Source organism: Sparus aurata, chromosome 18 (genome assembly GCF_900880675.1).
Source record: "Sparus aurata chromosome 18, fSpaAur1.1, whole genome shotgun sequence".
NCBI lineage: Eukaryota > Metazoa > Chordata > Actinopteri > Spariformes > Sparidae > Sparus > Sparus aurata.
Window position 1 is genome coordinate 32,222,048 of NC_044204.1, and position 13,607 is coordinate 32,235,654.

A 13,607-nucleotide genomic window follows, 5' to 3' on the forward strand; every position below is an offset into this window, starting at 1 on the left:
TTGATGGATTAATTACCTAATCATTCAAGCGCAACCGTTTCCCTGTGCAACAAGGCCCGATACAGTATTAAAGAGATTTTCCAAACTAGTACAGTTAATAACATTACAACTAAATTCAAGGAAAATAGAAAGTAAATAATGCAAACAGTCAAATAATCAAATAACGATGGTCCAGAAGTCCAGAAACAAAGTCTTCACAACATTAAGCGGAGAAAAGGTATTTATTATATATTTTTTTTAGATAATATAGATAGATATTTTACAGTGTTTGACTCGCAAACATGAATTAATAACCTTGTAGAAGGATTATACAAAACAAATTAAAAACACTAGCTCATCGTCATCAGCAGTATAATATACAGTTAATACTTTCACATTGTACAAAATCATTAATTCATTAGGAACACGGTTAAGAAACAGTCAGTAGTGGAGTCAAACTTCCTAACAGAGTTTAGTTCACAACATTTGGCTAAAAACACAAATCAGACAGTCGAGTTCTGCGCGTTGTTTCACATTATCGGGGCGGGATGAGCTGTGAGCAGCAGGTCCTTTTATTATTCCCTCATCAGAACATATCAGCACCGCAGAGTCCCGGAAGTGTGACCGACAAATCAATCAACTGAATCAGCCGATGGGTTTATTGCAGATGGATCAGTAGCACCGTGTGTTGGCGGACGATGAATAACAAACAGGTAGTTACAGTAAGTAAGTAGGTAGGTAGGTAGATATCTGGTGTGTCCAGCAGAGGGCACTGATTGTTTATCCAACTGTAAACTGCTCAGCACAAACTCTGTCATTGGTACAACAAACAGAGGATTGTAGATTTAGGACGCCGGGTGTCTGAGGGGTTTGGCGAGATGATTAAGAACGTGGCTACAGGAGACGGTTTTCTCTACATGTGCCCAAAGTCTTTCTCGCGTCCTCATAAACAAACGTTATTCCATGAGATATTTGCTCATTTGCCTTTTTTTCGATGATGTGTTCTGTCTAACACGGGACTGTAACATCTCCTGTAGGTGTTTGAGGATTTACATCATCCTCAGTGTCCTGTATGAATGAATGAATCTAGTTTATCATTTGTTTTATTCAAAGAGTCTGGCAGGTGTCACTGTGTTTTAAAAGGGTTCAGATCCACTGATTTAGCAGAAATTGGGCTTGATTGGTTATTGTTATTATTATAATTAGTGATCATATTAAAGCACCTACAGTTAATACTTGTATTTTAATTAATAGCATGACTACCTGTGTGTGAAAAGAGTCTTTCACCCAGCTCACAACTTCTCACTACTCTCACACTTTGCATCTTCTCCTCACAATCCAACAGCAGACGGACGAGGTTCGCAACTGTAAGCCGGATTCACAAAAACTCCAAACGAGTGTTGTTCAGTAACCAGCTGGAGGTGATTATATATCTTATCATGTGTTTTCGGACTCCCAAGTGGACAGAAAGTCAGTTATTGCAGAGTTAAAACCTCTTGTCACTGGAGGAAATAGCAGCAGATACGGACTACAGTTGAGTGGGCAGCATCGTGTGGCCTGTGTGCAGGGAAACGCTGCGTCTTACATATTAAAATAATTGTATTAATTCTAAAAAAAAACATTTCACATGATTTCTTATATCATCCTCTATATACACAGCTGCTTCTTCTTCTTCTTTCAAGCCAGTCAGAAGAAACAATAATCGCTGGCTTCTTGAGAACTGTGTAATAAAAATAAAAACGGGTTTAGAAACCCGGAGTTAGTACGCGATGATCTACCGGCTCGGCTACTGACGCTTTCTCCTCATCAGAGCCTCCGTGCTCCTCTCCCACACCGCCCGGCATCCATCATAAACCCTTGTTGTAGGTCACCACCTTACAATCTGTTGCCATGGCGATCTCCGGCTCGAGGCGAGACACCTCGATCTGCAAAAAAAACCCCAAAAAACAAACAAACATGAAGACTAAAGGTAAAATATTTGAGCTCTACATCTCTCTGAGTCTCTCGTAGAATCCCGCTCGGCTTTTTTTTTTTTGTTTAATTAGACGTTGGAGGAGACATCTGGAGCGAAGAGGTGAACGCAGGCTCGCGAGGCCGCGGATGTGCATTTCAAGTGGTGTATAAGTAATTTGAATTTCTCCCCAGCTGCTCCCCTCTCAGCCAGCTGGCCTTGAATCTGCAGCACAGAGGACGGTTGAGCCGACGCTTTACTGTACCTGAGACATCTGGGGGAACAGGCTGATGGCCACGGGCAGCGACAGGCCGAAGGTAACCAGGCACACCACGCTGTGGATGGGCAGCAACAATCTGCGATGGCTCTGCAGAAATCGCAGCCTACACGAGTCAAGACAGGGATAAAAAAAAAACACAAAAAGGCAAACATGAGCCTTCTGTGTGGATCGATCCCGGGCGACTGCAGCGAGTTATTCTTGGATACGGAAGAAAAAACCTCATGTGCGGATTCGGGGGAGCTATTTTCCACAATTAGTGGGCGGGAGATTTATCTGTCTGCGCCAGAGTCCCAGTTCTTTGTTTAATGAGTCAGACTGAACGTATCCTCTTTTATTTATCATCACAGAAATAGAAATTCTATTTATATTCGCAGACTTCTTTGTGTTCGGAAACACAATAGGCGATATTATTTCACCCAGTTTAGCTTTTGAACCGGTTCTTTTTGTGATCTAGCAGAATGAACACATGCTGATTAGACTCTGTGGGGCACAACATATGTTAGCGCTGGCTTATTACACACATTAATATTTACAGGATACTTTATTCCCTGCAAAGACAGAGAGCAGAAGGCCAACTGATGACAGGAGGAAACTGAGAGTGAAGGGTTAGCTGAGCTGCAAAACACCTTTGGACAATCTAAAAGACAGAAATTTAAAAAACCCTTTAAACCTTTAGGATGTCAGGGGCTGATGGAGCAGTTAGCTACTGCTCGCTAGCTACTTTTCTAAGTCGTGTCATGTTGAGTTTCATTTTTGTGGGATAACTGTGAGGAAACAGAGGATAAAGCTAAATTTAGCTTTATCTAAGACATACTACGGCTTTGTCACCAGCTAGCTTTAACTTTACAGTGTGGTTTTAACCTATTTTAAAGCGAAATTATACATTTCTATGGTATAATAATATTTATATGATGTACTAATAGTAGAATTAAATCTTCATCATTAAATCAGTTTCCATAACTCCCTTTTAAATGAGCTTTAGGGCAGACAGACTTTCATGAGTTATTATATTTCATTGTAGAGTTTCTCTTACTGTCTTTTCCAGTTCTGTGATGTGTTTAATCATCCCCACAGTACAATAAGCTCTGTTTTTTTTTCTACTTAATAAGTATTCTCCTGGGCTCTTCGGGCTCTTGGTTAAACAGGTTACAATAAGAAACGTGTGACCGCTGATGAAGGGCAGCACTGATTTGATTAAAGGCGTCACAAGGTGGCCAAAAAGGCTGAGAACCACTGACAGAGGCAGAGTTGTGTCGAATCAATGCAGCCTAATAAGGAGACATTTCTCCTGTTTTTAAAATATTTTAAGCTAAAAATGGAAAAAAGATGAAGTGGTTTCAGCTTCTAAAATGTGACATTGACGTACTTGGACTGCTGCTCAGACAGAAGGCATTAACAGACATGACCTCAGGCTCTGGGAGCTTGTGACGGGCATTTTCATATTTTATGTTTATCAATAATAAAAGTAATTTAAGAAAAAACTATAGCAACAACTATACGTTTCTGTACAAACCTCTCTAGGTAGGACATAATGATGGGGGGCAGCACAAAGATCGGCATCGGGAGAACCACACGTGTGAACGCAGTCTCCATGATCGCCTGAGGAAGAAGATGAGAACATTGTGCACACGCTTCATTTCAAATACTGCAACGACTCGGATTTAATTTCCCCTTCCACGAGATCAGAACGTGTGCTGAGTGACGGCCGGGAGCCGAGCAGGAAATAATGAATTTGCAGCCACCTTCACGTTTACAAATCGGCGAGAATATCCCAACGTGTTTAATGCAGTCGAGCAACAAAAAGCAACTCACATGCCTCGCTGCAATTTTGGACGATCCCACCACCTTCCCGTTGTTGTCCAGAACGTCGACACCTTCAGACAGCTCGTTGTGTCTCATCAGGCCCACGTTACAGATGTTTGCACTGGCTGGAGAGAGAAAGGCAGCTTCTATTAATTGGATACAATTCTACAGGACAAGAACAGACACTGAAGACAAGAGTTACAATCACAGAGAACATTTAATTCCTTAAAAGTAAAAAGTGAGGCTGTTAGTCGGTCAGCCCGGCCACGTGGCCCAGTTGTTGAAAAACACACGCTAAAGTGCCCTCCTGCGAACCAAATTGCTTGCTAAAGTGCCCTCTTTGGGGCCAAAACACGTGCTAAAGTGCCCTCTTGGTTGGCAAAACACACTATGCTGCCCCCTTGGCTGGTTAAAACATGATAAACTGCCCTCTTTGGTGGCAAAAATGCACGCTGAAGTGCCCTCTTGGGAGCCAAATGTGCGCTAAAGTGCTCTCTTGGGAGCCAAAACTTGTGCTAAAGTGCCCTCTTGGGAGCCAATACGTGCGCTAAAGTGCCCTCTTGGGAGCCAAACACGCACTAAAGTGCCCTCCTGGGAGCCAAACGCGCACTAAAGTGCCCTCTTGGGAGCCAAAACGTGTGCTAAAGTGTCCTCTTGGGAGCCAAACGTGCGCTAAAGTGCCCTCTTGGGAGCCAAACACGCACTAAAGTGCCCTCCTGGGAGCCAAACGCGCACTAAAGTGCCCTCTTGGGAGCCAAAACGTGTGCTAAAGTGTCCTCTTGGGAGCCAAACGTGCGCTAAAGTGCACTCTTGGAAGCCAAACGCGCTAAAGTGCCCTCTTGGGAGCCAAAACGTGCGCTAAAGTGCCCTTCTTTCCCCCCTGCCCTTCAAAAAGTCTGCACACGCCACTGTGGGCGGTAAATACTACCAAACTTCACTGAAATACATATCCCTATACAGAAATGACAGCAATGCAAGTAACAAGCAGATTTTGTGTGACACCAGCTGGATGTTGTGACTCCAGCCAGCAGAGGGCCACATCATTAGGGGGTCATTACGTGGCTCCTCTGCTGACACACAGGGTCCTTTGAAAACCCACCTACAGCTGGGAAGGGGACGAGTCTCTGTATTATCATTCTGGTGGCAGGGCTCAGCTTGTTGGCTTTCTGAATCAGCACATTCAGTCCCACCTATGAATGCAAAAAATAAACAAAAAACATGGTTGCTGCAACTCACTGTAACATCAGGAAAGATACATCAGGGGCCTAATTTCTAAAAATGTTCTCAGATTTGTGCCGACGTTTGAGTCATTAAAGATGCTGAGTATTAAAAACCTGGTGTTCTGAGAATCTCGTCTGGAACTTACACACCTGTGATCCATAAATCTCAAAGCAACTTAAAGGTCCCACATGACAGAAAGTGAGGTTTTTGATAATAAAGCAGCAGCTGTGATGTGACAACTATACATGGTCACAAAAACACTGGCAGAGCTGATGTAGAAACACGTTGGCTGGTGCCTGCTCAGGCCTGTGAGAGCTGACCAATCAGAGCAGACTGGGGGGCCTTAAAGAGACAGGAGCTAAAACAGACCAACGGACAGTATAAGAAAAATAACGGCTCAGATTCCCGGAACAGAAACATGGTGTGGTCTCATTGGTATCAGCAGTGAGAAGCAGGTAGTTGTCGTTATCAGTGTCAGCTGAAAGAAATCCATTCTGTGCTTCCCTACAGAAAATACTCTGATATTAGATTTTAGTATTCTGATACGAGGGTAGTGATGTCACTGAACAGGTACGACACTCACGGCGATAGAAACAGCACTGGTCACAGCTCCCACATAGCCTTGAAGAAACTTGGATGTTGGCGTCGGCTGAAGGGGAGCAAAAGAAATATTGTGATACAGCTGCTATAAAAACTCTTTATGTCGACACTTTTATATTAGAAGCTAGTGTCTTTAAGAAAACATGTTATTCTCCTATGATAAGGAACAACATCAAGCTCAAATCTTTTAGGTTTTCAAGGAAACTAAAGCCACAATCATCCACAATAAATAGCTCTTGTACCTTTGTGGCGTTGCGGTTGGCGTAGTTCACGCAGGCGTTGTGACTCTGGTTCAGCCACTGCAGGAAGGAAGAGGGTTAAAGGAGCAAAGGAAATAAAGAAAGTGTGGAGGGAAGGGATGAGGGGAATAAGAAAGGTGAAGGCAGGAGAGAAAGAAGCGACAGCACACAGATCAGCAGCACTTTGTTTTACAGTGCCCTTGTTGCAGCGTATAACAGGTGGGAAAGCGCTGCACGTACACAATAAAAGCCTACCAGATGTTCAAAATGTACAATAAATGCAATGGTTGGTACAATATGTTGATTGTTTACAGTACCTGCCATATAATGGTAGACACCACAGTCTGGTTTGGGAGAAGAAGGCCAATGACCTAGATGAGACCAGGGAATAAGAACTTATTTCTGGGGCAAAATAAGTCTCGAGTCTCATTTCATCTGTCTCCAACCACGACCATGTAAATGGGCGTCTGCACAGCCAAGTTAACTTAACTATGAAATGCATGAAAATAAAAACGTGTGACTTTTCATATGAGCACTTACAATCGGCGTTCCGAATGGTACATAACCTGCACAAGCGGAGAAATGACTGTCAGTGTAAGAAACGCGCTGACAAACGATGGAGAAACTTCAAACAGCTTTGGCAGAAAGATCTTCATCTGAGGTCGTACCTGACATTCGAAATGGCATGAAGATCTTCTCTCCCGTGTCGGGATGAATGATGGCCTGCGTGCAGAGAGCATGACATCATCCTCATGCTGCCAGGAGCACCAGAAGAGGCTCGAATGCATGGAGGTGCGGCTAACCTGGGCTGATTCATGACAGGTGAAGCACTTACCTGCTTGATCTTCTGGGCGTCCCACAGCTGCACAGGTGAGCGGCGCCGTTAGGGAGAAGAACTCCAATCAATCATGAGGTTTACATCTTTCTATTTTTATCATTATACAACAAATGAATTAGTGTTGTGTCACATCAACGTCGATAGAGACTCACCTGACTGTCAGAGACTCCAGGTGGAAGCGTGCCATGTTTGAAGTCATCAAGTAGTTTGATGCTTTCTTTCAGCTGTTTCTGCAGACAAAAGAAAAGAGAAGAGAATTCAAGGAGAAGTTGTTTTAACAGTCTGGCACGTTATCCACTGAACATTATTTGGAAACGTTGCTGTGAGAAATATGGATTTAACAAAGAAGCCAAGAACATTTGAGTCAAAAGTTCTGAAATGTTTCTGGCTGCAACTACATTTTGTATTAATGTCCGTGGATGTAACTGACCTTGTGAATCGGTCTGTTTATAAAATGTCAGATAAGAGTGAAAAATCACAACGGCATCGCAAATGTCGTGTTTAGCGAAGAGCGAAAGGTTTTTAAATCCACGATCGTACACTGTCACTGAAACACAAACAGGAAACAGGAACCTGCGACTCTTCACATCTTGGTTTGAAAGAGAACGTAAATAATTTATCAAACAACCAAACTGCAAATTTAATAATGAATTAATCCACTAATCGTTCATGTAATTACTAGCAGCTGCATTAAAACTTTGCTTAAATAAAATATTATATTTTGTCACTCATTGAGGTAATTTATCAGCCTGGCAGATCATCAGATCGGCCACACGGTACAGAGACATGTTACCTCAGACACAAACAGCGTGCTGGGGTCGATGACGTCTATGAAGTGTCTCAGACGACCGAGGAATGAACCCTAGAAGAGACGGTATAAAAAGTAGTTAATACTTTATGAGGGTCGACACACAGTAACAGCAGACGATCCTGCGCTCTGTGAATGGATAATATCGTAGTTACACACAGCCTGAAAAAGTCGCTCCATCCTTTGTCCTTTAGACTTCATTCATGAGGTTAATGTGGAACTACAGACGGCATCTTCTGGAGAGGTTGAGGTGTCAATGCTGGGTGTCAAACAAAGCTGATGCTAAACTGCATTGCTGGCTTTAAAAATTGAATAAGGTTTGTTGAAAAGTTGATTGCTAATTTTGATTCGTATAAAGAACCAGTAGCAAGAGTATGAACTGCATAGCTGCCTTAAGGGCCCAAGAACAAGAGAAGAAGAAGTCTGAAGAGTTCCTGGAAAACTGGGACGTGAATCTAGTTATTGTGAGTGGGCCTGAAAAGTTGCATGTTAGGTGGAAAAGTTTTGAATGGAGTTCGCTTAGAGTGTGAACGAGTAAATATAAGTAACAATGGGAAAAGGAATGATGAATGCAAAATATAGTGTATGTTGGGTGCTAAACTGTTTTCCTGGAGTTAATCAGTATAAATATGCAGCAGAAGGAGAATAAATATTGGCTGGTAACTGAACTGCATTGCTTGAGTTATTGCCTGGAGCGACCGCTTGCTTGACTTTGTATGAAGAAGCAGCTGAAGGAGTATGAATGGCTTTGAAATCTGGGAAAGAGTCTTGAAAGTATGAATGGGACTGAAAAGTCTGCAAAAGGTCCAGCTGAAGGAGTCTGAATATTTGCTGGTAGCTGAACTGTGTTGCATAAATTATGTCCTGGAGCTGAACAACGAAGAGACACTGAACGACCAGTTGTTTGACTTCGTATGAGGAAGCTACTAAAGGAGTTTAAATAGTAACTGGAAGCTAAACTGCATGATTTCACTAATTAGCAGTAGCTAAACTGCATAGTTGGCTCAACTACGTATGAAGAAGCTTTGTCTGATTATTGACTGGAAGCTAAACTGCATTGCTACCTTAACTTTCTATTTAAAAAAGCCCTATTAACTCTTCAGGTCACTTAAATACTCAGATTCTGAGAAACAATGACAAACACCTCTGTGCCATTAGTTTTAGCAGTGGTTATGTAAATTATTTGAATGGAACGGTTCTACATTTTGGGAAATATGTTTATTAAATATCAAGCTACAACAAGGAGATGGTTAGCTTAGCACAAAGACTGGCAGGACAGGGAAACAGCTAGCTAGTGCAGGCAAACTAAACAAGATGCTAATGCTAAAAGGTGGATTTCTAGCAGTTTACCACCGTTTCCAATCTTTGTGCTAAGCTAACATAACCGACTGCCTCATATCCAGCGTGCAGAGTCGATCAAGCACATTTTGATGAAGTACTTGAGTAACTGGATGTTTTAAATATCCATGCAGGACATTTAATCCTTCCTCTGATTGCTAAATGAAGCGAGATGCAGTTAAATTCTCTGCATCATTAGTAAAAAAGCTCCTTTGTGCTCGGATTCTCGGCACGGTTTGTTTTCCACGCACAAATCCAGGCCGAGTAAATCGACAATGGGACAAAACACAACTGTGGATGTGAAACCAAAATGTGCTTGTTGCTATGAACAATTTTAAAAAAACCTGCACGAACAACCCAGAGTTACTTTACATGTGACAAACACATTCCTCTGAGCGAGGCCTCGGAGCTGCTGGTCAAGCGCCCTGTTCTCTGCTCCCCTCGCTGTCTTCATCAGCATGCCAATCGCCCGGCGATGTGTGCCAACAGTCTGAAAAGGCCCCGCAGCAGTTCATGCCAAGAGTCTCTTTTGGCGAACCAGATGGGCGAAAAACATGGCAGCTTCAATCAGATTCCCTCTGAGACATTTATCAGTTATGACGGGCAGAAAACAAGAGTGGAACAAACCCCTCTATATTCTAATTATCTGTTCAGCACCAAGTCCTAATTGAAATGACGGGAAAATAACACCTCCCGACGACCGCAGATGAATAAAATCTTTCCGTCCTGTATCTCTGCATTTCTCTCCTGCCATCCCTCCATCACGCGTCTCCTCCTCCTCCTCCTCCTCCTCCTCCTCCGACAGGCCATATGTGCTGCAGTGCTGTTTTGTAAGTGTGGGGTAGAAGACAGGATCCAACGCGAGAAGCCGGCTTTAATTATGCATGAGCTCCAGCTCCCCGGAGAGTACACAACAAGGCTCGGGTAGAGAGGCAAAGACACACCGAGCGAGATTCGTGCTGATTCAAGGGCTGGCCTAATTTTAACTGCTTTGACGTAAGGAAGTGAAAGTGTTACGGCAGCTTCATCATCCACGTGAACTTCGGCGTGCAGATGGAGAGATTAAAAAAGGGTTTGCGAGGGACGGGTGTGTACTAGAAAACATGAGAAATAAAACGGACGGACTGAGGAGAATCTGTTCCTTACAGACAAAGGGTGTAAAATAAAGTGTTGATTAGGCTTCTCTGTGTTAATTGGTGTGTTGACGAGTGGACGATGGACCGGCAGACACATTTAAAACCCTCCGACATCAGAGCCAGAACCTCCGGAGACACAAACCAAATGTTTCCACGTCTGTTCGTGTTCATTTTTTTTGACCCTTTTAAGATTTTGTGTCTGTTTAGTTTTGTAGTTTGTTTGTAGTCTCTTTGTGGTTTTGTGTGTGTGTCCTTGTGGTCGATTCTGATTCTCTGATTTCACCCCGTCAATGTTCTGAGTCTGTGTGGAGTCGGTTCGCAGTTGTGTCATTCGGTGCATCCGTCTTTTTCGCGTGTCTGTGGACGGTGTGCATGTGTGTAGTTTTGTAGTTGTTTTTGTGTCTCTTTGTGGTTGTTGTGGATGTCCTTTGTTGTCGTGTCATGCATCTTTGTGGTCGATTTGTACCTTTTTGTGATCATTTAGCGTCTCTTCGTGGCTGTTTTTCATCTTTTTTTGTTGCCGTTTCGAGACGTTTTGTTTCTCTTCTTGGTCGTTCTGCCTGTGTAGTTGTTTTGGAGGGTTTTTTGTGTCCTTTTGTTGTTTTGTTGTTTGTCTCTCTGTGGCCGCTGTGTGTCCCGTTCTGTCTGTTTTAGGTCCTTTAGTGATTTTTTTTCTGTATCTCTGTATCTATTCTGTTTAGATTGTGAGGTTGTGCGTCTGTGTGGTCGGTTCGCAGCCGGTTTTCATCTTTTTTGCAGCTGTTTTGAGTCTTTTGTTGTTTTGTGTTTCCTTGTTGTCTTTTTGCATTTCTTGTGCCTATCATTTGGAGTTGTTTTTCATCTTTTTGTGGCTGTTTTTTGTCTACTTCAGGTCGCTCTGTATCTCCGTTTAGCTGTTTTGCATTCGTCTGTTTTGTCTGTGGTCGCCTTGCGTTTCCTTTTCTTTCGCATCTCTTACACGTTGTTACTTGTGGCCGTTTTGAGTCTCCTCGCAGTCGTTTTATGTCTCGTGGAATTGTTTTCATCTCGTCTGGTTATTTTGCATTGCCGGCGGTCGTTTTGCACGTCTTTTTTGGACCACTTTGCAGTTTTCTTTGCATCTCCTTGTAGTTTGATTGACTTTTCCAACTGGAAATGTTGAACCCGGTCCGGCCTCTAGCAGGCAGTTCCTTCTTTTTCGGCTTTTTGATTTTTTTCGTCCATATGAACTTTACTCTCTGCAGCACCGTCAGGTAAATAATCTCTCTTAGAGCTGCAGTTTAATGAATGACAGGCGCCTGAGATAACTGCAGCGAGGTTTCAGCTGTAGACGTGAAGGTCACATTATCTTTCAGGGGTGACCGATGCAAATTCATTTTCTGAGGGCGTAAAAAAAAAAAAAAATGAGTAATGGGCTCAAGATGAGGACGGACAGGCCGTTAATCTCCTCCATCACAGGTGGAGACACAGTCGGTCTGCGGCAGGAACACTTGAGGGAGGTGAAAGTGGGATTCTGATGAGATTCGTGAAGGAAAGAAAAGATGAACAAACATTTAAATGTGCAGATTGTATCCGGAAACACTGACGATGATATCATCTCCCTCAGAGGAGCAGAGGGTGTGAAATCTGTCAGGAGGAGCCCACACACATGCAGAACCCGCCCCTGGTCCGACCGGAGCGCACTCAGAACCGGGTCCGACCCGAGTCAGAAAGTTCACCATCGGCTGGAAGTTGTCGCGGTTCCGTCAGAAAAGAAGCGGATCGCGGATCGAAGGCAACTTTGGCTGTGAAGTGTCGGCAGCATCCAGGAGGAGGAAGAGGAGGAGGAGGAGGAGGAGGATGTTTTTCAACCCGACAGCATTTTAAAAACCAAAAGAAAAAATGCAGATCGGAGGAGATAAACTCGACTCACCTGGTCGTATCTCGGTCTCCCGAGCTGGAAGGCAGGACACGCCGCAGATTCCGCCATGACACCCAACTCTTTACTTATTAATGAAGTGAATCATGAGCGGATCTCCAAGTGGGGCGAACTACACACACACACACACACACCACATCACATCACACTACAGTGTGTGTGCAAACTAGTGGAGCAGCGAGGGGCGAGCCGCGGTGCGTGACGGGAAGTGTAGTCCTCCCGTTTGCGTTAACACTGGCAAAGTTGAAGCGCGTGACTACACATCCCAAATAATCGATAAGGTGAGCAAAAAAAAAAAAAATAAAAAAAAAAAGATTGCATAACTGTTCCGATTGATCTTGTTGTGGAGGGGTGGAGAGATAACAGCTGATCCGAGTGAGGCTGGGGGTGCTCCTGTTCATCCCTGAGAGGAGAAGAGGAGAGGTGGAGGAGAGGAGAGGAGAGGAGAGGAGGAGAGGTGTGGCCACGAGGATGCTTCAGGTTCAGGATAAAGAGAAGAAAGAAAGAAGAGAGAAAATGAAGCATCTGTCACCACATGGAACAAAACATTTTATTTATTATAACTTTAAAACGAGGAGGATTTTAAGTTATAATAAATAAAATGTTTTGTCCTCATGATTCATGATTTTCACTCTGCTTGATTTATAATACAACATCACTCAGATCCTCTTATGACCAAACAGAAAATACTGGAGGGACGTAGATCGACAACATACTGAAGGAACAATGAGGACGCTTCTGATTTTACACATTTGAATGACGGATGTACTTTTTAGTCTCTCGCAGACCGATTATCAGGCCGATATTCAGCATTTTCCAATTATCATCATCGTTATTGCAATTAACAGCCCATAAACACTGAATAATCTGAATGTGCAAAGTAACTAAATGTAGTGGAGAGAAGAAGAAGAAGAAAGTAGCTGAGTATTTTGCTTAGGTTTTGACACTAAGAGTTCCATTTTTACTGCAAATGAATATCGTGTTCCAAATATCAGTTTTCAGGCTCTTTGTTTTCTAACAGTCGGTATCGGCCCTGAAAAATCCACATCAGTCGACCTGCAGCATATTAAACATTTGACCGATAACACCTCAGCAGGGCCGTCCTGTCAGGGTGACCAGGGTCGGTCATGATACGATGCTGATACTTAAAACTGTATTGTGAAGTCGTGCAACTGTATTTATCTTATCAGCTTATAACGTTAGGATTTTGGCTTTAATGAGGTGTAAATAATTTGTTTTCAAATCAGTTTGGGATCTCCGGGCTTCCATAGACGGCACCGGATGAGCAGAATGGAAGAATATTATGTTACGATTGCTCTTTTTGTCCCCACATGCTCCAGTCGTTCAGGAGGAAACTACAACTGTAAAATGTTTTCTGGGCTACGAAAAGTTTAAATGTCTCCCACCTTTCCATCAGCACCGGGATTTTATAAATAGTGACTGAATTTTGAATAGTGGAATGTTTCTACAGAAGTATTACTATTTTTTTTTTCAAAGATAGGATCTGATAATCTTTC

The 13,607-nt window shown here is 43.1% G+C and overlaps 1 protein-coding gene across 1 annotated transcript; it reads right to left on the bottom strand.

The window, feature by feature from the left end:
• Positions 1–202: 202 nt before the first annotated feature.
• On the bottom strand, positions 203–12,365 carry sfxn5b (sideroflexin 5b). The gene is made up of 14 exons (XM_030397154.1): positions 12,085–12,365; positions 7,705–7,773; positions 7,064–7,141; positions 6,909–6,935; positions 6,742–6,796; positions 6,614–6,639; positions 6,391–6,444; positions 6,077–6,133; positions 5,818–5,883; positions 5,113–5,203; positions 4,023–4,138; positions 3,724–3,809; positions 2,196–2,313; positions 203–1,904 (listed from the first exon to the last, which is right to left on the bottom strand). Exons 1-14 carry the CDS (start codon positions 12,139–12,141, stop codon positions 1,827–1,829), a joined length of 978 nt encoding a protein of 325 aa, XP_030253014.1. The 5' UTR covers positions 12,142–12,365; the 3' UTR covers positions 203–1,826.
• Between the last annotated feature and the right edge of the window lie 1,242 nt (positions 12,366–13,607).